Source organism: Apium graveolens, unplaced genomic scaffold (genome assembly GCF_009905375.1).
Source record: "Apium graveolens cultivar Ventura unplaced genomic scaffold, ASM990537v1 ctg7241, whole genome shotgun sequence".
Lineage (NCBI taxonomy): Eukaryota > Viridiplantae > Streptophyta > Magnoliopsida > Apiales > Apiaceae > Apium > Apium graveolens.
Window position 1 is genome coordinate 23,479 of NW_027420162.1, and position 26,507 is coordinate 49,985.

General features: G+C 34.7%; 4 protein-coding genes across 4 annotated transcripts; 2 read left to right on the forward strand and 2 right to left on the reverse strand.

Moving 5' to 3' along the window:
* Positions 1-955: 955 nt before the first annotated feature.
* Positions 956-1,885, reverse strand: LOC141703954 (homeobox-leucine zipper protein HDG5-like). Its single transcript, XM_074507328.1, has 3 exons — positions 1,668-1,885; positions 1,473-1,574; positions 956-1,394 (listed from the first exon to the last, which is right to left on the reverse strand). The coding sequence occupies exons 1-3, from the start codon at positions 1,836-1,838 to the stop codon at positions 1,068-1,070; spliced, it is 600 nt and encodes a 199-aa protein (XP_074363429.1). The 5' UTR covers positions 1,839-1,885; the 3' UTR covers positions 956-1,067.
* Positions 1,886-2,001: 116 nt separating this feature from the next.
* On the reverse strand, positions 2,002-6,554 carry LOC141703956 (homeobox-leucine zipper protein HDG4-like). The gene is made up of 8 exons (XM_074507330.1): positions 6,416-6,554; positions 4,290-4,422; positions 3,971-4,088; positions 3,721-3,783; positions 3,092-3,439; positions 2,801-2,896; positions 2,414-2,632; positions 2,002-2,184 (listed from the first exon to the last, which is right to left on the reverse strand). Exons 1-8 carry the CDS (start codon positions 6,552-6,554, stop codon positions 2,002-2,004), a joined length of 1,299 nt encoding a protein of 432 aa, XP_074363431.1.
* A 9,784-nt stretch (positions 6,555-16,338) lies between these two features.
* On the forward strand, positions 16,339-16,998 carry LOC141703957 (secreted RxLR effector protein 161-like). The gene has a single exon (XM_074507331.1). The coding sequence runs from the start codon at positions 16,339-16,341 to the stop codon at positions 16,996-16,998; it is 660 nt and encodes a 219-aa protein (XP_074363432.1).
* A 6,251-nt stretch (positions 16,999-23,249) lies between these two features.
* LOC141703959 (secreted RxLR effector protein 161-like) lies at positions 23,250-23,868 on the forward strand. The gene is made up of 3 exons (XM_074507332.1): positions 23,250-23,417; positions 23,490-23,617; positions 23,775-23,868. Exons 1-3 carry the CDS (start codon positions 23,250-23,252, stop codon positions 23,866-23,868), a joined length of 390 nt encoding a protein of 129 aa, XP_074363433.1.
* Positions 23,869-26,507: the final 2,639 nt, after the last annotated feature.

Consider the following 26,507-nt stretch of genomic DNA (forward strand, 5'->3'; position numbering starts at 1 on the left):
TTTTTTTCTTTTTTTCTCAATAATTTCTGAATGAGTGTACGTGTTTCGCTCCATCTCATTCAACCCTAGACTACTCATAAAAATATGAGCCGGCTACTAGCCATTTGACGTCTAACCTTATTCACAACTAGCAATGAAATCCTGCTTTTCTCCAGTTTAAAAATCAGTGCTCCTACATCATTACGAGAATACCAAAAATTCTAAATATAACCAAGTGATTCAATCTCAACAAATAAATAAATATGATCATGATCTAGATCAAACGCAATCCTATAAGACTTGTGAAAAAAATTATGGCATACAAATCAATTCATTAAGACTTAAACAACCTTCTATTCGTCATCACTACACTCAAATTAACACTAACCAATCAATCAGAAACAGCTCAACCCAAGGGGAAAAATATCAAGTGAAAGTCACATATCAAGTGAAAGTTTATAATTATTTATGAGATTTACAGTAGAATAAATGATTCTCTCTCTTACTTAAAAACTTAAAATAAAAAGATATTCTATATAATTATATAATATATTTGTAGATAATGTGTGAAAAATACTATACTTTTAGCAAAAAAAGAAGAAGATACTGTATCTTATTTTTATTTTATTTAAACTATAAACCAATTGGATAATATTTTTTCTGAGCATATCCTTTATCCACTCGTATTCACTAAGTATGTTTTGGCTGTTTTAGCAATTCTTCTTTATTATACATGGTCCCAAGATCATAGTGACCATTTTCAAACTTGAAATTTTATCTTAATTTGCCACTATCTTTTTAATGTCGGATAATATTATTAATTTTATACATGGATATAAAAAATGTCAAGTTCATATATTTCTAGGTGGCAAGATGGTAAAGATAAATTTTTCTATCTAAAATGTAAATATAAAAAATGACAAAAAATGGAGAAAAAGTTTAATTTATAACACTTTAAAAAAATCCAGTTCTCAACTTCTCATAACAAAAAAAATTAAGCAAAACACCAGGTTCTGTAAATAGCAATAAATCAAAATTTTCTAACTGCAGCTTGTGCTCCCAACCTTCTCTTGGTATCTCATCCCATCTCATTTATTGGCGGTGCGGCCACTGAGCACCTCCTTGATCCGACTAATGATCTCATCAAGATGTCTCTGACTAGCCATTGCACCCAACAAACTAAGATTCTCATAAGGGTTCATGCTTGCTAGACTTTGGATCCCAACAGTCAGCAGACATCCTGAGCCTTGTTGAATTGGAACCAAGACAAATCCATTGGTGAGAATCTGAATGCTCGCCGAATCGGCTGTGCCTAATTTAGCAATCCCATCTTCACTTAGCGCGGTGTAAGCCACAACACTTTCGGAATCGTCACTACAGCACTCATGCAACACACACTCTTGTGTTGAGTTAGCCTGCAACATGTGTATGAATATAGATTAGTTAACATGACTAAACATGTATTAATGTACTCCTTATGTTGTTTTACGTACATGATAAATGCGAAATAGAGAGATGCAGTTTGCAGGAGAGCCGCCAGTTGATATGCGAGCTAGCTCCTGCAAGAAATTCTCCTTCGAACCACCATCCACTATCTGTGATATGAACCAATATAAATCATTCTAACCGTTTATAAATTAATGTTAAATCGAATTCAATTGTATATAGATTAGAGAAACTTATGGAACCTGAGTTGTACAACGTATATCTCTCAAGAGATTAAAAACTTCAACATAAGAATATGGAAGTGTGGTAGTGGATGCTGCACTGCATATTAAGCCGATCGGATTGCCAGGCTCTGTGGAAGGCCTTGTACTTATTGTCATCGACTGGTCCTCGGGATTATCCGGCAGAGCCATCCATGATTGCCCACTCAACCTGCTAAGGCTAATACAGAATGATCTCATCATTCTCTTAGCTACATTCATCAAATCTGATTTTACCTCCAGAGATGGTACTGCAAAATTTCAGAAATCATTGAGCTCCAAATTTTTAATTACGATCATATCGGGGTAGTAATAATTAGTTATGCTTACCTCCATAATCAGACGCGTTCAGACTTCTGAGGCTATGAAGCCTCTCACTTTGTCTCTGCAAGACAGACAACCACTTGATTGCTCCAAATGCTGTGCCAGAGTTCACAAACTCGTCGATGATTGGATGCATTGGTCTTTCCTCGACTTCCACATGCTCCAACCAAGTCACCTGTACATATAAATGTTTTTCATCAAGGCTAAAAATTTCATAATAGAAGAATATATGTTAAGGAAACAGTTACTCTAAAATCTCAAGGTGTTAGAGAATGACATCGAACCTGAGTCCTCTGCCAGCCTGAGGGTGATACCGTGTTAAGGAATAAGTTACTCTAAAACCTAAAGATGTTAAATAACGGCTCTTTGCAGGATCTTATATTATTTTAACAGAATATACTTACGCTTGAGCGGTCACTTGTTAAACAATTTTGAATGATGCATCCAGAAGGCTTTCTCCAGCATTTGGGGAAAGGCGATGCATGAGTGGAATCAACCAGAAAATCTACCGGAAAATCAACAATCCCCCAACTTCCATCTTCGCCATTTTGTTGGCAATAACGCATAAAATGTACTTCTCTTGGATGCACCACAGGTGACAAAGTCTGCAATTCCGCGTACATCTGTTGCAATATTCGATCAAAATTAAGTTATTGATTTGAATCATATTACATTTAGTAAAACTGTATGCTAGCAAAATAAAAAATGCTACATCAATTTCATAATCCCTTTTTAACTTATAAAAAATTAAAGAGCTTAAAGAATTGAATAGCAAAGTTATATATACTTACCAGATAGAGGGAACCATTGAAATTTTCGGAATCTTGAACAATATGAAGAGTTTTTGCTTTTGACACAATGGATGGAAACATTTGCATCCATTTCTCCTATCAAAAACAAAACAACGAAAAAGTTAACACACTGATACAATTTATAATGATCCACTAAATTTGTTTTATTCTTCTAATTAATTACACACGCACACAATAGTCGAACTTCCTATTTGTTGGCAATAATCAGCTAACTAACTTAATTGCACTAAAAAATTAATAATCAAATATGTTTGAAATTCGAAAACTTACAGCATCACAAAATGTATCAACCAAATCACCACTATTCATCAGGACATAAGTACTCCAGAGCGAGGCTTCGATCCTCAAATGCTCGTTTGACGAGGATCCCCATGGAAACATCCTATTGTACTGGGCAATATCCAGAATTGCTTTTCCATCATTTGCACGATTCCAAAGAGGTTCTCTGGACTCGCACATCATCCGTAATTCAACAATACATTGAGATGCAATGTTCATTACAGCATGCTTCAGTTCTTCTGTAAACTGTACACCAGGTAAAAGAGCAGATGTTGCAGGTTCCACCGTCCTTAACAAAGGCACAACAATTCTTGAAGAAATAGCACGAAAACTCTGGTTCTGAAATTACATGCATATACAGCAAATAATTACATGTCAAAGGCTTATAAAACAAATTTGTTAATATTTAATAATTATTGGCATATATAGACACATCATTACTATCTCGAGTAAAACTAAAAATAAAGATAAATATTTATAAATATACCTCCTCTTGTAATCTTTAATTCTCATTCCTCAAATTATTGTTGCTCCAAGTGTAAATAAATATAATTAAATTATTTAGTAAAGTAAAACATGAAAATTAATTACACATAGCCTAAAAAAATTAAGAAACAAACCTCCTCTTGAAGTCGGAGACACTCCTTCTTCCAAATCTCATTCTCTGCTTTGAGTGCGCTAATCTGCGAATCAAAATAAAATAATCAAATTATTTCTAATTACACGAAAATTTTATCATATTAATTATAATGAAAATTACATAAATATTTATTAAAAAAATACTATTTATTTTAACAAAGACTAGATCAACAAAATAATTGTTAATTTACATTAATAATTAGTATATTAAAATATCTAGGTTCAAATTACCTTTAGTTGGTTTCGGCGGTTTTGAAACCAATACTTCACTTTGGGTTCAGCAAGCTCTAGATCCCGAGCCATTTGCAATCTTTGTTCCATATCAGGGTGTGAACATCTTTGAAAGAACCTACAAAATAACAAAATAAATTTATTAAGACAAACAAAAAATGTATCAAGCATAGCCGACATAAAATGTATCCTTTTTAATAACTAATTTTTAAGGAAACCTTTGGTTGGAATGAGTTTGTTCCCACCAAAAATCAAAAACATATTTCAAACGTAGAAACATAAAAAAGACATAATTAAAATTTTAGAAGTTGGTACATACCATTCCATTTCTCTGATCTGATGGTCACTGTGCCTAAATGATCTTTGTCTGCCATTGCCATTGCCATTGCCATTGCCATTGCCTGAGCCACTCCCAATCTCATTAGTAGACATATTGTTGGTTGATAATCTTCCTGTAATTTGAATATGTTATGTATATCATATATATCTAGATTTGTCTGCCCAAGAAATGTTAAATCAGTTGTATACAAAAGAAATGTGATGCATAAACATGGCATATGTTAGACATGAAGCTAACGTTAGGGTTTTGATTCTGTCAAGGAAAAATTGGTTCTCAGGGATGATCATTGCACCATTTACCAGACTAAGGATCAAGAAAAATACACACACACACACCTATATACGTAAAATCAAATAACACACACACATAAAAACACACGTTCACTTAACAAAATGAAATGGCAAGCTAGACATGAAGCTAGGCATTAGGGTTTTGATTCTTCCAAGGAAACATGGTTCTCAAGGATGATCATTGCATCATTTGCCAATGTGAGGATCAAGAAAAAGACACACACAGGCAGATCTATATACATAAAATTAAACAAAAATTTATGAAAAGATATATCTAACATTCAACACTACAACAAATCAGAGCTTTATTATTTGACGATTTGTTGTAATGTGAAGAAACAAATCTATGACTAGCTATGTATTAGAAAACAACTACAAGGCAAAAGAAAGAAAACATGTGTCTGTGTTTTGTAAGTGATCGCTCTTCTTACTTCTTACTATTATGCCAAAGACTACAATCTCTCTACTACTTCTCTATCATTGTAAATTGTGGAGTTGGTGGCTTGTGGCTCCTCATATATATAGTGATGTTGATACTTTCTTTTACAAAAATAATCCAATATTCCTTAGAAAGTAAATAAAATTTGAAAAAGAATACATAAAATCAAATCTCATTTATATGGATTTTGATTTTCTCAGCCAAAAAATAATAACAAAAGTTTAGAGTATCTTTTTATCATTATTTTTTTTGTAGAAAAGCTAGCTTATTGCTGCTGGTAAACATGGGTAAAATCCCCGATTTAACCGATTAATTCCCTGCAAAGTAACTGACCGATTCGATTTTTGAAATTCGATCAATCCTTGCGAATTTTCCTCTATTGGAGTATATATAATTATTTATTAAAATAAAATACTATATTAATTTAATATGAATGATTATAAAAATTATGATATAGTAAATATATATTTGTTAATAAATAACTAATATAATCATAATAATATATTAAATATAATTTAATATTATAATACATCCAATTTTTACTTCGATTAATCCCGATTTTCAGTTAATTCAAATTGGTAGCTCGACCGATTTTTCCCGATTTCCGATTTTTACAACATTCAATTGGTTATCATAATTGTTAACTTGTCTTTTATTTTATAAGATAATAGCAAAGAAATAAAAAAGTCAACAACAAGATTAATATATATAGTATCTTACTCAAGGCCCCACATGTGCAATTTACTAGAATATAAAATGTAGGATCAACAATTCATTTTTTCTATCACATAGTCAAAGTTTGTTGATATTTTTAAATGCATGTATTTCTTTTGATATGAAATCTTTTGAACAAAATAATAAAAAGTAGGATTTTTTTAAATATCAATGTGTGGATAATTTTTGAAATAAAAAAGGCAAAGATACTCTTAGATTTTGTGAAATGCAAAGGCCAAACAATAATATTGCAGAGATATTAGTTAAGATAAAATTTCTAAAGTTAAAATGGTTCATAATTGTTTTACCGGCTAATGGAATATCATTGAAGCTAGTTAGGAGTTGTAGTCGGAAGTTATTTTATATTAAGTAATGAATGTGTGCTCATTTATTCTTTATATGTGTACGAGTTCTCATCAATATTCACAAATTCGAGATCAATTTAAGGAAGAAAGATGGGGAGTACAAAAACTCTAACTATTGAAATGTAAAAGAAGTACTTGAGCATAATATTTGGTTGAGGTGCATAATAATTTTTCACACAGATATCCAAAACTAGTACTGCATTTTTTTTTTGACGAAAAGAGAATTTTATATCATTAAATCAGCCATCAATACATTCTTAATTTCAATAGGGACACTTCCCCTGTCAAATACTCTACCTGGGAAAGAATATGACATTTTGGCCACAAAATGAGCCGCCATATTAGCAGATCGTCTCACAAATAACAAACTAACATTGTTTAGTGACAATAATTTATTCATGCACTCCTCAATAACAAGGCCAAACGGTGATCGCATCTTTCACCTTACTTCTAATAGCTTGAACGACTACTAGACAGTCCGACTCCAACACTACCTCTTTCCACTTGTTCCCCTCAATCTAACTCAACGCCTCCTTGATTAACATGGCTTCAGCCATTTCTGCTGTTACCTTGCCTGCATTCAGAACTGTCCGTGCTTGAATCATTCCTCCATTACTGTCTCGTACTACCAAACCAGAACCAAACAAGTCATGTTCTCGAAACAGAGCTGCGTCAACGTTTATCTTAACTGAATCCTCCTGTGGCTTAACCCAAGACATAGCCCCATCCTCTGCACAACCTGCCTGAGGTAGAGCCTCGAAAAAATGACTTTGGGTACTCTTCCATTGTGTAAGATAATAATTCGCTGAACTCAGAACACCATTTACTGAACCGATTCTGTTATTACAAATTTTCTCATTACAAGACTTCCAAATGGCCCAACACACTGTGGCCACCTTTGCTCTCATGTCGTGGGAAATTGATTCAAAAATCCCTTGCACCCAACTAAAAAAATCCTCTCTGGTTTCTTGATAGATGTCTGAAGTTGAAAGAAACGTACTCCATATCTGCACAGCTCTAGGACATGTCACCAGAGCATGTAAAATGGTTTCCTGCTCCCCATGACACATAGGGCAAATGCTTATTAACGGGATTTTTTTCTGTTGAAGCAACGTCAAAACTGGTAGACAATTTGCTGCTGCTCTCCATAATAAATTAAGCACTTTAGCTGGAGCCTTGGTTCTCCACATTGTTTTCAAGAAATTCGAATTATCTCTATCATTCCACCAAACCTTTTGCGCTTGCAAAAACCTATAAGCACTCTTCACACTATAAACTCCAGAAGTTTCCTTATTCCAATAGATTATGTCCTCCACCAGATTCTCTCTTATAGTCAAATTCAGGATGCACTGCTGATCTCTCTCATTAAATAGGTTCCTGATAATTTCTTCATCCCAACCTCTTTGGTTCACCTTCATAAGCGAAGAAACCATATTCGAATCAAAACGTTGTGATACAGAGGTGATGTAGGGATTATCCTCATTCTCCAACCAAGGCTGATTTTGAATTCCTATCTTATCCCCTGAAGCTATCATCCATCTTGTACCACTTCTAATCCTAATCAGATCTTTAGCCGCCCACACACTCCGCCAAACATAACTGGGATTATTCCCAATATCCGCTTTTAGAAAATTACCTTCACAGAAGTAACGGGCCTTAAAAACTCTGCTAACCAAATATTATTTAAATAATCCCATTCTTAAATAACAATAAATTTTCAGAGAAGTACTGCATGTTATTTAAATAAAATAACAATAAATTTTTAAATTTCATAACTTTAGCAATTTTTACTTGAATATTTTAAAGAGAAACAAAGATGAAAATATACATTAAAGGTACATGTTGTATTTTAATTGAATTATCCTTCTTTAGTTAATTATAAACATCAAAATGTATAAAGTCATTCTAATATGATGTTTGAAATATTTATTTATAATAATAATATTTTATATTTTTATTTTTATATATCAAACACCATTTATAACTTATTTATTAAAAAACTATAAAATATTTGAAATTAAAAATCATATGATACAAAAAAATATGCATATACGTGGATAGGAATTAAAGACAATTTTACTTATATTGATTATATTGATTAATGAATAACACCATGATTATGTTAGACTTTAGGATTACGTGTGATGACCATGAAAAGTGATTGAGTGTCCAACTTTAGTTTTCAAAAAATGGGCGTCGACTTTAGGTTTGTATGTGATGATATTAATCTTTTTATTTTTAAAGCCGATTTTACTTTAGGGTTGTGTGTGATAACATTAATCATGTTAGGGCTAGAGCTGTGTATAATAACATTAACCCTGGAACCAATTTTTTAAGAGTTAAGCATTGAACTTTAGGTTTGTCAAAAAAGTCAATAATAGAGTTAAGCCCCTACTTAGGTTTGTCAAAGTAAATAATATTTAAGAGTTAAGCGCCTACTATTTTAGGTTTGTTGTCAGTAATATTTGTAGAGGGCATGTGACAAACTAGGAAAAATTCACAACCTAAAGCAAATTTTAGGTTTGTATGTAATGTCAATAATATTTTAGAGTTGAGCAGTGAACTCTATAACAAACTAGGAAAAAATCACAACCTAATATTTGACTTTAGGTTTGTTGTGATGTCAATAATAGTTTAGGTGACCGGTCTAGCTCTGTACAGAAAAAATTCACAACTTAAGAATAGGATTAGGTTTAACTCCCAATCTTTATGTACTTTACATTTTTTTATTTTTGTTTAAGTTCAACCTAAAGCAGGTGTATAAAAATTTTGTAAACTTTTGTAGCTATAAAAATTTTGCACTTATTTTAATGTGCTATGTAATATTTTAGAATATTATTTTAAAACTAATATTTTTGTTTCTATGATATGAAAAGTTATTACAACTAAATATGATTTTACAAATGTTAAAATATGTTAGATGAACTTGCATAGATAAATTTCAAAGAATAACTATATTTACTTTAATAATTATTTTTACCTAAATATAATTACAATTCAAAAGACAAGTTATGCAAAAACTCTTTAATTAATTTATTTTGCATTTTTCAAAGTGAGAAATAAAATTTAAATTTAATTATTTCTAAACTAAATTCTTTTTATAAAAAAATTTATGTGTAAAATGATTTCACACATTCTATTAAATATCTTATATTTTATTTTTAAGCAAAATTGATATTAGAATTTAAATAAATAAATCTATCTCTACAATTGAATGACAAAATAAATTTTTAAAGATAGTCTTTTACTTAAATATTACGAACATACAACAAAAATAATTTATCACGTTACTTTTTAAAAGTAACTTGAGTATGAAGTGAATAAGAAATAAGTATAAAGTTGTGATAGTTAAGTGAAAATTAATTGTTAAAAAATAAAAATAATTATAAACATAAAATACACCCTAACCTCCTCAGTTTGTTAGTTGGTAGTGAATTAGTAATTTAAATTCATTATTATATTAAAATAATTTTAAATTATTATATGTATCTTATTTTAAAAAAAATTACAGTGGTGTCCAAGTTAAATAGAAAGCAATTGGAAGACATATTACTTGTAAGTACTCATAATTAATAAAATTGATAAACATAAATTTTCATAGCGACTACCTAAATTTTCTTACATGCAGATTTGAAGTTTTCAAAATAACATATATATATTTAATTTATCATCATATTTATTTCATTAATCTCACATCGTTAATAATTTATAAATTTTTATAGTGAAAAAAGTATGCTCAAGAAATCTTTAATGAGTTTAACATGTCAAAGTTAGATAAATATTTAAGGCCAAATTTTTATACATCTCGATATAATTACCTAGAAAGTTATAAACAAGTTTATCCTATTATTTTATCTTTTTAGTTTTTTATTTTGGGTGAGGATTAAACATGCATCTTTAGACTGCTAAATGCAAAATAATGTACTGACAATTTATAAATGTAAATGTTTTCTCTAAAATGTTAAAAAATTATTTGTATAAGTAGAATTAAAATAAATAAAAAATTTGTACAAATAATATTTTTAAATAAATATTAACTAATAACTTATTATTTAATTTAACTTGCATGAATTTATAAGTGCATTTTCTATTGGGCAATCTTGTTTAGTTGTTTAGTGCATTTTAGCAACCCAATTCAATAAAATCTGCCTCAATCCTTTTAATATGTAATAAAAATATTATAATATGACCTAATAAATTTTATTCAAGTGTTTTGGTTTATCAGTTTCAAAATTAATAGAATAAAAAGAATAACAACAATAAATTGAGCAAAAAAAATTATCTTATAGATTTTATTTTCTTTGAACAAATTACAGTTGTTATTAAGGTAACCACATAATGTGGATGTGCAACCATCCAATTTTAAAAAGTGAAACTACATGTCAAAATGGATTTAGAATATTTTCTTAGTTTACTTTTAAAATTAAAATTTTAAACTATGAAATTTATTGATATAAATATTTTAAAGATAATTATACATACACATATATAAATTAGTGATATTTTCCAGAAATTAAAGTATTTTAATAGTTAGAAGATATGAAAAAGAGTATGTATTTTATTTGAAAAAGTTAATTTGGTAATTGCTAGTAAATATAATATTACTCCCTCCATTATATTATATATGTCCTTTTTAGCAAAAAATTATCCAAAAATTGTCAAAATTAATTGTTCATTTCTTTTTTCAATACAAATTAAGGACATAATTATCCTTATATCTATTATATTTAGGTTTGAATTTTTTTAAGTCAGCCATATTCTCGTTTTTCATAATATTAAATCATGGTATTTGTTGAAAAGTTTATGCAATTAACTTTTTTCTTAAAATATTTGATTTTTTTCGAGAGGGCATATAAGTGGAATAGACGAAATAATTTTTCTATGAATTAGATTGCTCGGTGTTATTTTTGAAAATATTAGAAAAGGTAACAATTTTCAGTTAAAAAAGATAGTTAAATAGTTATTAGTAATTATAATTTTTTATTATATAACAAAAAAAATTATAATTTTTTATTTTATTAAATAAATATGTTCACACTATTTTTGTAAAAGGGTGCGTAGTACGAAAAATGAAAAAGATATCATGTTTTAGTTGAGAAAAGTAATTAATTAAATTAGTAATAAATATTATTATAATTAGATTCACTTTGCTGGTGTAATTTTGTAAAAATAACGAGATTAAAGGAAAAACAAAGTGAAATAGAAGTTATAACGAATATGACTACAAAATTAGCAGTAGCGATCGAAGAGGATTAAGAATTTAAGATATTGAAGGTAATATTATATTTAAATAAAAAGAGAATTCATTGGATGGTTTTGTCGGCAAGGCCATATGCAACCGGAAGTTCATAAGAAATGTATTCACGGGTATATAGAAGCTCGAATAAAGATGGGAAGTTAAGGTTTTGAAGGTGGAAAGGAAAAATACTACCACTGGGTTCACTTTTGGAAGTAAGAAGGATGCACGGTGGATGTGTGAGAAGATGCCATGGAATTTTGGAAGGAGGTTGATGATAGTTGAGCAGTGACCATATTTGGGAGACTAGGAGGACACAAAGGTTAATGTGGTGCCTTGTTGTAGGCCTGTCAATGGAGCGAAAATCCGATCCGACCCGATCTGATCCGAGGCCATTTTAGTGGATATGGATCGACCTATTAAAAATCCGATCCGATAAGAAAAATCCGATTATAAATGGAGTGGATATGGATTTAGACCGATCCGATCCGTTAATAACCCGATTCGATTTATATATATATATATACATATATATATGTATAATGTAATAAAAATATTTTTTAATAATTCTAATTTTAAACGTATTATCCTCGAGTGAAATCCCATTATCTATATTTCGTTCGGTACAGTCTCTATAGTCTAGTCCACTTCTATAACCCTAGTTATTTTACCTTTTAGAGCCGCATAGCCCAAGTCTCAATTCATAGAACACTTTCATTTCCAAGTCAAATCCCGTTATCCTCGAGTCAAGTCCCATTATCATCGAGTCAAGTTCCATTATCTAAATTTCGTTCGGTTCGATCTCTATAGTCTAGTCCATTTCTATAACTCTAGTTTTTTTACCTTTTAGAGCCGCATAACCCAAGTCTCAATTCATATAACAATTTAATTTTGCAACATCAATTTTTTTCATTGTTAGAATTAAAATACTGTACAACCCAGTAGTATGTTTGTTTCAAAAAGCGAATTTTAGTTCGTAATTTATCTTTGGACTTTATTATATTCTACTTGTATTTTAATAATTTCAAAATTGTCAATTTTAAATAGATTTTGTAATAATTGAATTTAAAAAAATAAATATACATAAATGGAGCGGATATCCGATCCGAAATCCGTGATCCGAACGGATCCGGATATGGATCGGTCTATAAAAAATCTGGAGCCGATCTGATCCTAACCCGAATCCGAAAAAATAAATGGATGTGGATATGGATTTAGGTTGATCCGATCCAAACCCGATCCATTGACAGGCCTACCTTGTTGGATACAAATGTGTAATTTTCCATTGAAAATTTTTAACGAGAATAATGTAAAAGCGTTTAGGTAATTTGGCTGGAGAAATTATGGATTTCAAATAGAGTAGTAACCAGAGAATGTTCTTAGTAAGAGAAGTAAGGGCAAGAATTTGGTTTCCAACTGATAGATATTTATGTTGAATTTAAATAATCTAAACATATTTAAATTATAGTTGTTATATGGCTATATATATTTACTTGTGTACGTAGAAGTAGTTAGCTAGTAGCTGGCGTAGTATTAGAAGAAATAAGGTAGTGGAGATAGTGTAGGAGTTGGTTTTTGTGATACATGTTTTTAGCAGATAGTGTGTATAGGCTCAGTCATTTGCATGGGCTTATATTAGTTTGTATTTTATTTAACTTTAATAATAAGATGAGTTAACATTCCTCAATTATACATACAGGTGTGTGTGGGTATATATCAGTGCTATATTTGGTATCAGAGCTTGGGCGGCTGTTCAAGCAATTCTACCACATCAGTTGCGATGGAGGCCAGCAAATCCAAAGAGAGTTCGTTTGGTTTAAGCTTTCCTATGTTAACGAAGGTGAACTACACTGCATGGGCACTAAAAATGAAGGTGTTTATGCAAGCTCATGGAGTGTGGGATGCCATAGAACCAAAAGATCCAAAAGCTACGATGGAAGATAAGATCGACAAGAGAGCTCTAGCTGTCATTTACCAAGGAATACCGGAAGATATGATGCTGACAAAATGACGTCCAGGGGGCGTGGGAGGCAGTCAAAGTCATGAGTCTGGGCGCTGAGAAGGTGGAAACGGCAAGAGCACAAACACTAAAGGGAGAATTTGAAACATTAAGCATGAAAGAAAATGATCAGCTAGACGAGTTTTACATAAAGCTGAACGGCCTGGTCACAAATATAAGAGCACTAGGGGAGAAAAAGGAAGAAGCGTATGTACTGAAAAAACTTCTCAGAGCCGTACCTTTAAAGTTTCTTCATATTACATCTGCCATTGAGCAATTTGGAGACTTAGAGGAAATGTCTATGGAGGAGGTTATTAGCTCGCTGAAAGTTCATGAAGAACATTTGGGCGGACGAACTGAAGTGAATCGAGGACAACTTTTACTGACTGAGGAGGAGTGGAGAAGGAAGGAGAGCAATGAGGGGCAAGTTTTATTGATTCGAGAAGAGTGGTTAAAGCGAACCAACAAAGAAGGGACTCGAGCTAATGGAGACAACCGTTGGAGAGACGGGAATCGTGGTGGATGAGACAAAAGTAAGGTGAGGTGTTTTAATTGTCAAGCGTATGGACATTTTGCGTATGAATGTCGAAAACCTCGTAAAGAAAGGGACACGTAAAAGGAGATGAATTTATCAAAGCTCCAAGAGGATGAACTAGCTCTACTTGTTACTGAGGTCACAAGTGAAGCAACAAATTCAATGTTGCTAAAGGAAGAAATAGTGAACCCAAAGCTGAAAGAGAATATAGGAGATCAGAAGGAGACACAAGTCTGGTATTTGGATAATGGAGCATCCAACCATATGACAGGCTATCGAGGAAAGTTTAAAGAATTAGATGAAAACATGAGTGGGTAGGTAAAATTTGGGGAAGAATCAACTGTAAGTATAAAAGGTAAAGGGGTCGTTTCATTCAGGTGCAAGAATGGTGAAGAGAAACTTCTGAAAGATATATACTATATCCCTGCGCTGTGTAGTAATATTATCAGCCTGGGACAGTTATCTGAAGATGGGAATAAAGTGATATTGGATGGAGATTATTTGTGGGTGTACGATGAGCGAGGGAGACTATTAATGAAAGTGAAAAAGTCTGAGAACCGGTTGTACAAAATAAGCCTTGAAGAGACGTGGCCTAAGTTCTTGATCACAAAATCGGAGGAAACACATGGTTATGGCACTCCGGAATGGGACATGTAAACTTCCAAGCGCTTGAGCTTATGTCAAAGGAGGGAATGGCAAGGGGTATTTCGAAGTTGACACACCCATCAAACAATTGTGAAGGATGTTTAATGTCGAAACAGTCCAGAGGTTCGTTCCCTTCACAAGCGAATTTTGAAGCAAAAAAGGTGTTGGAGCTAATACACGCACACATTTGTGGACCCATTTCTCCAACAACACCTGGTGGTAATCGCTATTTTTTGTTGTTTATGGACAATTTTAGTAGAAAATGTGGGTTTACTGTTTGAAAAAGAAAAGCGGGGCGTTAGCTGTGTTAAAGAAGTTTAAGGTGTTGGTCGAAAAGAAAACGGAGATGAGCATAAAGACGTTGAGGACAGATCGTGGAAGGGAGTTCTGTTCAAGAGAGTTTGCCGCTTTCTGTGAAGACTCAGATGTTAGTAGACAATTTACAGCGCCTTGCACCCCACAACAAAATGGGGTGGTAGAGCGTAGGAATCGAACTGTGGCAGCCATGATTAGAAGCTTCCTGAAGGAGTCAAAAATGCCATCATATATGTGGGGGAGGCAGCTCGTCACACGATATATATTCTGAACCACTTGCCAACTCGTAATTTGAATGGTAAAACTCCATATGAGGCTTGGAACGGAAGGAAGCCTGGTCTAGCCCATATACGAGTATTTGGGTGTACTGCATATATGAAAATACCTGTGGTGCGTGTTAGAAAGCTTGATGATCGCAACAAATAGGTTGTGTACCTTGGGAGAGAACCAGGGACAAAGGGAGAAAGACTGTATGATCCCAAAATAGGGAATGTACACGTAAGTAGAGATGTTATGTTTTAGGAGAAGAATTTCTGGCCATGGAAATAAGAAGGAGGCGACAGGATGGCGACATCTGAGTACTTTACCATTGCCAATGTTTTTGCAGAGACAGAGGACACCTCAGGGACAGAACACGAGGTGTCAACACCTATACAAACACCACGAATAGGTACGCTAGAAACATCTACGCCTGAGTCATCTGCAGGTGGATCGACCGAACTTAGTAGTGGGCCACATCGTTATAGAACGATGGAAAAACTGTATAATGAGACAGAGGTGATAAAGATGATCGATGAGCTCATGTTACTAAAAGCCGAGGAACAAGTTTGTTACGCTAAATCAGCAAAGGAACTAGAATGACAGAATGCTATGAAATTGGAGGTGGAAGCAATTGAGAAAAATAAAACATGGTTTCTTACTGACTTACCATCCGAACAAAAGGCCATTGGTTTAAAGTGGGTCTATAAAATCAAAAGAGATGTGGATGGAAATATTGTGAAACATAAGGCCCGTCTCATTGCGAAAGGGTACGTTCAAAGGAAAGTAATTGATTATGAGGAGGTATTTGCTCCAGTGGCACGTTTGGAAACGATATGTTTATTATTGGCTCTCTCAGCTAGGGAACTGTGGGAGGTGCACCATCTTGATGTCAAATCAGCGTTCTTGAATGGAAAATTACTGGAAGAGGTGTATGTTGTACAGCCGGAGGGTTTTGTGAAGAAAGGTCAAGAAAAAAAGGTATATAAGCTGATAAAAGCATTGTATGGTTTGCGTCAGGCCCCTAGAGCATGGAATGCAAAGTTGGATAGATGTTTGCGAGATTTGGGTTTAAAAAATGCCTACATGAGCAAGCAGTGTAGACACGGTGTCAGGAAGGAAGTGAGTTGATAGTGGGAGTTTACGTAGATGATTTGATAGTAGTGGGTTCATGTGAGAATGAGATTAAATACTTCAAGAAACAAATGAGTGATAAGTTTTAGATGAGCGGCATGGGTTTACTGTCATATTATGTGGGTATAGAAGTGAAGCTGGGGAGATCGTCTATTACATTGATGCAGATAACATATGCAAAGAAAATATTGGAAAAAATGTGGATGATAGACTGCAACTTGGCAGGGTATCCAATGGAACAGAAGATGCAACTTGATAAAGATGAAGGAGGACAACCGGTGAATGTTACGGAGCATAGGAGCATTTTTGAAAGTTTAAGGTATTTAACCCACACGCGGCCTGATATTTCGTATGTTGTGGGAGTGGTTAGTAGATTCATGGAAGCACCCACGACGAAATATCAACAAGCAGTAAAGCATATTTTGAGATATATACAAGGCACAGTCGACCATGGACTTGAATATGAGAAAACTGGGAGCAAGAGGGTTGTGATTGGATTTTCAGACAGCGATTTAGCATGTGACATTGGAGATAGAAGAAGCACAGGAGGGATGTGTTTTTATTTGGATGGAAATCTCGTTTGCTGGGCATCACAGAAACAGGGAGTGATTGCACTTTCTTCCTGTGAAGCAGAGTATATGGCGGCAACCACAGCGGTGTGTCATAGTATATGGCTTCGAGGCTTACTGGCTGAACTAATAGGACAAGAAGTTGGAGCTGTGACGTATGCGCGGACAACAGGTCGGCTATTGAACTAATGAAGAACCCACAGCTGCACGGAAGGAGTAAACATATAGATGTCAGGTTTTATTTCATCCAAGAGTGCATTGAGCGGGGTGAGTTGATTGTGAAGTACGTGAGTACACAGGAACAACGGGCAGATATCCTAACAAAAGCTCTGAGCAAAGTCAAGTTTGAAGCAATGAGGAAGCTGTTAGGTGTCAAGGATATTGTTACAGGCGAACCAGGCATGCAAAAATATGTTTAGCTTAAGGGGGAATTTGTTGAATTTAAATAATCTAAATATATTTAAATTATAGCTATTATATGGCTATATATATTTATTTGTGTACGTAGAAGTAGTCAGCTAGTAGTTGGCGTAGTATTAGGAGAAATAAGGTAGTGGAGATAGTGTAGGAGTTGGTTTTTGTGATACATGTTTTTAGCAGATAGTGTGTATAAGCTGTAGGTTTTGTAGTTGTGACAGTAGGATATGTATATAGGTGTTTTAGGGTTTGTATATAGGGTTTATGTTTTGAAGAAAATAAAATTGAGTTGCTGCTGCAGAGCTCTAATAATAGATGAAAGAAATTTATATTTTTGAATTGATTAATTTTTATCTGATAATTACAAATGATCTAGAATGCTCTTTATATAGATCCTACAGAACATTCTAGAGAATATTTAGAGAGTTGAAACATAGAGTATGTGAATGAACTTGATTATAAGATGCATGCATATATAATAAATAGATACTATGAATGTGAGAGTGTACATGCAAGTGCATGAATTCCAACACTCCCCCTTAATGCACTTATTTGATAACTCCGATGCGTTCACGTAAATAGCAGAATTATTCTTTGGGAAGAGCCTTTGTAAAAATGTCAGCAAGCTGTTCCTGAGTCTTGCAATATTGTAGCTTGAGCTCTCTTTCTTCAACTGTATCCCTGATAAAATAATATTTAATGGCAATGTGTTTAGTCCTCTCATGAGACACTGGATTTTTAGCTATAGATATAGCTGACTTAGTGTCACGGAACAGAATAGTAGCTTCCTGTTATTTTTCTCCAATATCTTCCAGAATCCTCCTCATCCATATTGCTTGTAATATTGCTTTTGCAGCTGCCACACATTCAGCTTCTGCTGATGATTGTGCAACAACTTTTTGTTTTTTTGACAGCCATAAACAAATGTTTGTTCAAAGTAAAAATGCATATCCAGATGTACTCTTCATGTCATCTATGCTTCCAGCCCAATCACTATCTGAGTAAGCAATAAGATTTAGGTTTTCTCCAGCTTTGTATAAGATCCCATAGTCAAGTGTTCCCTGCAAGTATCTCAGAATTCTTTTTGTTGTTCCAAAATGTGCTTGACTAGGGTTTTGCAAAAATCTTGATAGTAGAGTTGCTGCAAATATTATGTCAGGCCTTGTTGCTGTAAGATACAACAAGCTACCCACCAAACTTCTGTAATGAGAATAATCTACCTTTGATGTTCCATCATCTTTGGACAATTTTTCACTAACAACAGAGGTGTGGAAACTGGCTTGCAATTTGACATATTAAATTTGTCAAGAATACTTTTTTGCATACCTCTTTTGTGAAATAAAAATTCCATCAGCTCCTTGTGATACTTCAACGCCCAAGAAATAATGAAGTATCCCTAAATCACTCATCTCATAAGACTTCATCATGTGTTCTTTAAAGTTTTCCATCATTTCTTTATCATTTCCTGTAAAAATGAGATCATCAACATAGAGACAAATAATGAGGATCTTGCTTCCTTCTTTTTTCACATAGAGAGTTACTTCACTCTTGCTTCTTTGAAATCCATTTTTCAGAAAATATATGTCAAAGGGCCTTTATGAGTTTGTACACTTTGTTTTCTCCCCCTTCCACCAAGAATACTTTTGGTTGCTCAACATAAATTTCTTCATCTAGCTTTCCATTTAAGAATGCTGACTTAATATCAAGCTGAAAAATTTTCCACTTCTTTGAGCAGCGAGTGCGATCAAGGTTCTTATAGTCTCAAGTCTTGCTACTGCGGAGAATGTTTCTGAAAAATCAACACCAGGCTTTTGAGTAAAGCCTTTAGCAACAAGTCTCGCCTTATGCCTTTGAATTTCTCCATCTTGATTTAATTTGGTCTTGTAGATCCACTTTAACTCGATAATTTCTCTACCTTCCGGCCTGTCTACAAGCTCCCAAGTTTTGTTTTTCTCAATCATGTGTAGTTCTTCTTCCATTGCATGCTGTCATACTTCATGTTTCTCTACTTCTTCAAAATTTTCTGGTTCACTAACCACAAAATTACATGATTGATATATGTCACTCATTCTTCTGAATTTTCTTGGTGGAGTTTCATTATCATCCTCTGATCCAGATATGTGAGTGTGTTGATCTTGTTCTTCTGTTTGTACAGGTTCTTCATTTTCTTCTAGAAACCTTGGTTGATTGACATGTTCCACTTGTTTTGCTTTCCAATCACAGGCTGCATTTTCATCAAAAGAACATCTCTACTAACAACCAGTTTGTTAGTTTCAACATTATACAACCTGTAACCTTTAGTCTCCAGAGTATAGCCAGTAAAAATATACTTGATACTTTTTTCATCTAGTTTTGTACGTTTCTCAGCAGGTATATGTACATAACCAATGCAACCAAATATTTTGAAATGAGTTACAGTAGGTTTTGTTTAACTTTAATAACAAGATGAGTTAACGTTCCTCAATTATACATACAGGTGTGTGTGGGTATATATCAGTGCTATATTTGGTATCAGAGCTTAGGCGGCTGTTCAAGCAATTCTACCACATCAGTTGCGATGGAGGCCAGCAAATCCAAAGAGAGTTCGTTTGGTTTAAGCTTTCCTATGTTAACGAAGGTGAACTACACTGCATGGGCACTAAAAATGAAGGTGTTTATGCAGGCCCATGGAGTGTGGGATGCCATAGAACCAAAAGATCCAAAAGCTACAGTGGAAGATAAGATCGACAAGAGAGCTCTAGCTGTCATTTACCAAGGAATACCGGAAGATATGATGTTGACAAAACGACGTCCAGGGGGGCGTGGGAGGCAGTCAACGTCATGAGTCTGGGCGCTAAGAAGGTGAAAACAGCAAGAGCACAAACACTAAAGGGAGAATTTGAAACCTTAAGCATGAAAGAAAATGATCAGCTAGACGAGTTTTACATAAAGCTGAACGGCCTGGTCATAAATATAAGAGCACTAGAGGAGAAAATGGAAGAAGCGTATGTAGTGAAAAAACTTCTCAGAGCCGTGCCTTCAAAGTTTCTTCAAATTGCATCTGCCATTGAGCAATTTGGAGACTTAGAGGAAATATTTGTGGAGAAGGTTATTAGCTCGCTGAAAGTTCATGAAGAACATTTGGGCGGACGAACTGAAGCGGGTCGAGGGCAATTTTTACTGACTAAGGAGGAGTGGAGAAGGAAGGAGAGCAATGAGGGGCAAGTTTTATTGATTCGAGAAGAGTGGTTAAAGCGAACCAATAAAGAAGGGACTCTAGCTAATGGAGATAAACGTTGGAGAGACGGGAATCGTGGTGGATGAGACAAAAGCAAGGTGAGGTGTTTTAATTGTCAAGTGTACGGACATTTTACGTATGAATATCGAAAACCTCGTAAAGAAAGGGACACGCAAAAGGAGTTGAATTTATCAAAGCTCCAAGAGGATGAACCAGCTTTACTTATTACTGAGGTCACAAGTGAAGCAACAAATTCAATGTTGCTAAAGGAAGAAACAGTGAACCCAAAGCTGAAAGAGAATATAGGAGATCAGAAGGAGACACAAGTCTGGTATTTGGATAATGGAGCATCCAACCATATGACAGGCTATCGAGGAAAGTTTAAAGAATTAGATGAGAACATGAGTGGGTAGGTAAAGTTTGGGGACGGATCAACTATAAGTATAAAAGGTAAAGGGGTCGTTTCATTCAGGTGCAAGAATGGTGAAGAGAAACTTCTGAAAGATATATACTATATCCCTGCGCTGTGTAGTATTATTATCAGCCTGGGACAGTTATCTGAAGATGGGAATAAAGTGATATTGGATGGAGATTATCTATGGGTGTACGATGAGCGAGGGAGACTATTAATGAAAGTGAAAAAGTCTAAGAACTGGTTGTACAAAATAAGCCTTGAAGAGATGTGGCCTAAGTTCTTGATCACAAAATCGGAGGAAACACATGGTTATGGCACTCCAGAATGGGACATGTAAACTTCCAAGCGCTTGAGCTTTTGTCAAATGAGGGAATGGAAAGGGGTATTTCGAAGTTGACACGCCCATCAAACAGTTGTGAAGGATATTTAATGTCGAAACAGTCCAGAGGTTCGTTCCCTTCACAAGCGAATTTTGAAGCAAAAAAGGTGTTGGAGCTAATACACGCAGATATTTGTGGACCCATTTCGCCAACAACACTTGGAGGTAATCGCTATTTTTTGCTATTTGTGGACGATTTTAGTAGAAAAATGTGGGTTTACTGTTTGCAGGAGAAAAGTGAGGCGTTAATTGTGTTTAATAAGTTTAAGGTGCTGGTCGAAAAGAAAATGGAGATGAGCATAAAGATGTTGAGGATAGATCGTGGAAGGGAGTTCTGTTCATGAAAGTTTGCAGGTTTCTGTGAAGACTCAGGTGTTAGTAGACAATTTACAGCGCCTTGCACCCCACAACAAAATGGGCTGGTAGAGCGTAGGAATTGAACCATGGCAGCCATGATTAGAAGCTTCCTGAAGGAGTCGAAAATGCCATCATATATGTGGGGGAGGCAGCTCGTCACACGGTATATATTCTGAACCGCTTGCCAACTCGTATTTTGAATGGTAAAACTCCATATGAGGCTTGGAATGGAAGGAAGCCTGATCTAGCCCATATACCAGTATTTGGGTGTACTGTATATATGAAAATACCCGTGGTGTGTGTTAGAAAGCTTGATGATCGCATCAAACAGGTTGTGTACCTTGGGAGAGAACCAGGAATAAAGGGAGAAAGACTGTATAATCCCAAAATAGGGACTGTACATGTAAGTAGAGATGTTGTGTTTTAGGAGAAGAATATCTGGCCATGGGTACAAGAAGGAGGTGACGGGATGGCGACATCTGAGTACTTTACCATTGCCAATATTTTTGCAGAGACAGATGACACCTCAGGGACAGAACACGAGGTGTCAACACCTGTACAAACGCCACGAACAGGTACGCCGGAAACATCTACGCCTGAGTCATCTACAGGTGGATCGACCGAACTTAGTAGTGGGCCACATCATTATAGAATGATGGAAGAACTGTATAATGAGACAGAGGTGATAAAGTATGATCGATGAGCTCATGTTACTAAAAGTCGAGGAACCAGTTTGTTACGTTGAATCAGCAAAGGAACAGGAATGACAGAATGCTATAAAATTGGAGGTGGAAGCAATTGAGAAAAACAAAATATGGTTTCTTACTGACTTACCATCCGAACAAAAGGCCATTGGTTTAAAGTGGGTCTATAAAATCAAAAGAGATGTGGATGGAAATATTGTGAAATATAAGGCCCGTCTCGTTGTAAAAGGGTACGTTCAAAGGAAAGTAATTGATTATGAGGAGGTGTTTGCTCCAGTGGCACGTTTGGAAATGATACGTTTATTATTGGCTCTCTCAGCTAGGGAACAGTGGGAGGTGCACCAACTTAATGTCAAATCAGCATTTTTGAATGGAGAATTACTGGAAGAGGTGTATGTTGTACAGCCGGAGGGTTTTGTGAAGAAAGGTCAAGAACAAAATGTATATAAGCTGATAAAAGCATTGTATTGTTTATGTCAGGACCCTAGAGCATGGAATGCAAAATTGGATAGATGTTTGCGAGATTTGGGTTTTAAAAAATGCCTACATGAGCAAGCAGTGTACACACAGTATCAGGAAGGAAGTGTGTTGATAGTGGGAGTTTATGTAGATGCTTTGATAGTAGTGGGTTCAAGTGAGAATGAGATTAAATACTTCAAGAAACAAATGAGTGATAAGTTTGAGATGAGCGACCTGGGTTTACTGTCGTATTATTTGGGTATAGAAGTGAAGCATGGGAGGTCGTCTATTACATTGAAGCAGACAACATATGCAAAAAAAATATTGGAAAAAACGTGGATGATAGACTGCAACTTGGCAAGGTATCCAATGGAACAGTAGATACAACTTGATAAAGATGAAGGAGGACAACTGGTGAATGTTACGGAGTATAGGAGCATTGTTGAAATTTTGAGGTATTTAACCCACACGCGACCTGATATTTCGTATGTTATGGGAGTGGTTAGTAGATTCATGGAAGCACCCACGACGAAACATCAACAAGCAGTAAAGCATATTTTGAGATATATACAAGGCACAGTCGACCATGGACTTGAGTATGAGAAAACTGGGAGCAAGAGGGTTATGATTGGGTTTTCAGACAGTGATTTAGCAGGTGACGTTGGAGACAGAAGAAGCACATGAGGGATATGTTTTTATTTGGATGGAAATTTCATTTGCTGGGCATCACAGAAACAGGGAGTGATTGCACTTTCTTCCCGTGAAGCAGAGTATATGGCGGCAACCACAGCGGCGTGTCATAGTATATGGCTTCGAGGCTTACTGGATGAACTAATAGGGCAAGAAGTTGGAGTTGTGACGTATGTGTGGATAACGGGTCGACTATTGAACTAATGAAGAACCCAATGCTGCACGAAAGGAGTAAACATATAGATGTCAGGTTTCATTTCATCCGAGAGTGCATTGAGCGGGGTGAGTTGATTGTGAAGTACGTGAGTACACAGGAACAACGGGCAGATATCCTACCAAAAGCTCTGGGCAAGCAATGAGGAAGCTATTAGGTGTCAAGGACATTGGTACAGGCGAACCAGGCATGCAGAAATATGTTTAGCTTAAGGGGGAATTTGTTGAATTTAAATAATCTAAACATATTTAAATTATAGCTATTATATGGCTATATATATTTACTTGTGTACATAGAAGTAGTCAGCTAGTAGTTGGCGTAGTATTAGGAGAAATAAGGTAGTGGAGATTGTGTAGGAGTTGGTTTTTGTGATACATGTTTTTAGAAGATGGTATGTATAGGCTGTAGGTTTTGTAGTTGTGACAGTAGGATATGTATATAGGTGTTTTAGGGTTTGTATATAGGGTTTATGTTTTGAAGGAAATAAAACTGTGTTGCTGCTGCAGAGCTCTAATAATAGATGGAAGAAATTTATATTTTTGAATTGATTAATTTTTATCTGATAATTAAAAATGATGTAGAATGCTCTTTATATAGATCCTACAGAACATTCTAGAGAATATTTAGAGAGTTGAAATATAGAATATGTGAATGAACTTGATTACAAGATGCATGCATATATAATAAATAGATACTATGAATGTGAGAGTGTACATACAAGTGCATGAATTCCAACACTCCCCCTTAATGCACTTGTTTGACAACTCCGATGCGTTCACGTAAGTAGCAGAATTTTTCTTTGGGAAGAGCCTTTGTAAAAATGTTAGCAAGTTGTTCCTGAGTCTTCCAATATTGTTGCTTGAGCTCTCCTTCTTCAACTGCATCCCTGATAAAATGATATTTAATGGCAATGTGTTTAGTCCTCTCATGAGACACTGGATTTTTAGCTATATATATAGCTGACTTATTGTCACAGAACAGAATAGTAGCTTCCTGTTGTTTTTCTCCAATATCTTCCAGAATCCTCCTCATCTATATTGTTTTATGATGTTGCTTTTGCAGCTGCCACATATTCAGCTTCTGCTGATGATTGTGCAACAACTTTTTGTTTTTTTGACAGCCATGAACAAATGTTTGTTCCAAGTAAAAATACATATCCAAATGTACTCTTCATGTCATCTATGCTTCCAGCCCAATCACTATCTGAGTAAGCAATAAGATTTAGGTTTTCTCCAGCTTTGTATAAGATCCCACAGTCAAGTGTTCCCTGCAAGTATCTCAGAATTCTTTTTGTTGTTCCAAAATGTGCTTGACTAGGGTTTTGCATTAATCTTGATAGTAGAGTTGCTGCAAACATTATGTCAGGCCTTTTTGGTGTAAGATACAACAAGCTACCCACCAAACTTCTGTAATGAGAAAAATCTACCTTTGATGTTTCATCATCTTTGGACAATTTTTCACTAACAACTAGAGGTGTAGAAACTGGCTTGCAATTTGACATATTAAATTTGTCAAGAATACATTTTGCATACCTCTTTTGTGAAATAAAAATTCCGTCAACTCCTTGTGATACTTCAACGCCCAAGAAATAATGAAGTATCCCTAAATCACTCATCTCATAAGACTTCATCATGTGTTCTTTAAAATTTTCCATCATTTATTTATCATTTCCTATAAAAATGAGATCATCAACATAGAGACAAATAATGAGGATCTTGCTTCCTTCTTTTTTCACATAGAGAGTTGCTTCATTCTTGCTTCTTTGAAATCCGTTTTTCAGAAAATATGTGTCAAGGGCCTTTATGAGTTTGTACACTTTATTTTCTCCCCCTTCCACCAAGAATCCTTTTGGTTGCTCAACATAAATTTCTTCATCTAGCTTTCCATTTAAGAATGCTGACTTAACATCAAGCTGAAAAATTTTCCACTTCTTTTGAGCAGTGAGTGAGATCAAGGTTCTTATAGTCTCAAGTCTTGCTACCGGGGAGAATGTTTCTGAAAAATCAACACCAGGCTTTTGAGTAAAGCCTTTAGCAACAAGTCTCGCCTTATACCTTTGAATTTCTCCATCTTGATTTAATTTGGTCTTGTAGATCCACTTTAACCCGATAATTTCTCTACCTTCCGGCCTGTCTACAAGCTCCCAAGTTTTGTTTTTCTCACTCATGTGTAGTTCTTCTTCCATTGCATGCTGCCATACTTCATGTTTCTCCGCTTCTTCAAAATTTTCTGGTTCACTAACCAAAAAATTATATGATTGATATATGTCACTCACTCTTCTGAATTTTCTTGGTGGGGTTTCATTATCATCCTCTGATCCAGATGTGTGAGTGTGTTGATCTTGTTCTTCTGTTTGTACAGGTTCTTCATTTTCTTCTAGAAACCTTGGTTGATTGACATGTTCCACTTGTTTTGCTTTCCAATCCCAGGCTGCATTTTCATCAAAAAGAACATCTCTACCAACAACCAGTTTGTTAGTTTCAACATTTTACAACCTGTAACCTTTATTCTCCAGAGTATAGACAGTAAAAATACATTTGATACTTTTTTCATCTAGTTTTGTACGTTTCTCAACAGGTATATGTACATAACCAATGCAACCAAATATTTTAAAATGAGTTACAGTAGGTTTTTCTCCACTCAATGCTTCTATAGGTGTTATGTTTCTTACAGCTTTTGTGGGACACCTGTTGAGTATGTGCACTGCTGTATTTATCGCTTCTGCCCAGAACATCTTTGGCAGTCCTTTTTCATTCATCATAGACTTGGCCATCTCAACAATTGTTCTATTCTTGCGTTCTGCAACTCCGTTCTGGTCGTGGACTATACCCTACTTTGAGCTGCTT

Coding starts and splice junctions, on each gene's coding strand:
- LOC141703954 (XM_074507328.1), bottom strand. CDS start 1,838: ATGGCTCTGCCGGATAATCCCGAGGACCAGTCGATGACAATAAGTACA. Junction 1,575..1,667: donor ATATACGTTGTACAACTCAG/GTTCCATAAGTT, acceptor TTCATATCACAG/ATAGTGGATGGTGGTTCGAA. Junction 1,395..1,472: donor CTCTATTTCGCATTTATCAT/GTACGTAAAACA, acceptor CACATGTTGCAG/GCTAACTCAACACAAGAGTG.
- LOC141703956 (XM_074507330.1), bottom strand. CDS start 6,554: ATGCGATCACCGTTTGGCCTTGTTATTGAGGAGTGCATGAATAAATTA. Junction 4,423..6,415: donor AATGTCATATTCTTTCCCAG/GTAGAGTATTTG, acceptor TTCAAATTACAG/GAAGATTATCAACCAACAAT. Junction 3,784..3,970: donor ACCGCCGAAACCAACTAAAG/GTAATTTGAACC, acceptor TTTGATTCGCAG/ATTAGCGCACTCAAAGCAGA.
- LOC141703957 (XM_074507331.1), top strand. CDS start 16,339: ATGGGTTTACTGTCATATTATGTGGGTATAGAAGTGAAGCTGGGGAGA.
- LOC141703959 (XM_074507332.1), top strand. CDS start 23,250: ATGGGAGTGGTTAGTAGATTCATGGAAGCACCCACGACGAAACATCAA. Junction 23,418..23,489: donor ACAGTGATTTAGCAGGTGAC/GTTGGAGACAGA, acceptor TGGGCATCACAG/AAACAGGGAGTGATTGCACT. Junction 23,618..23,774: donor CAAGAAGTTGGAGTTGTGAC/GTATGTGTGGAT, acceptor AACAACGGGCAG/ATATCCTACCAAAAGCTCTG.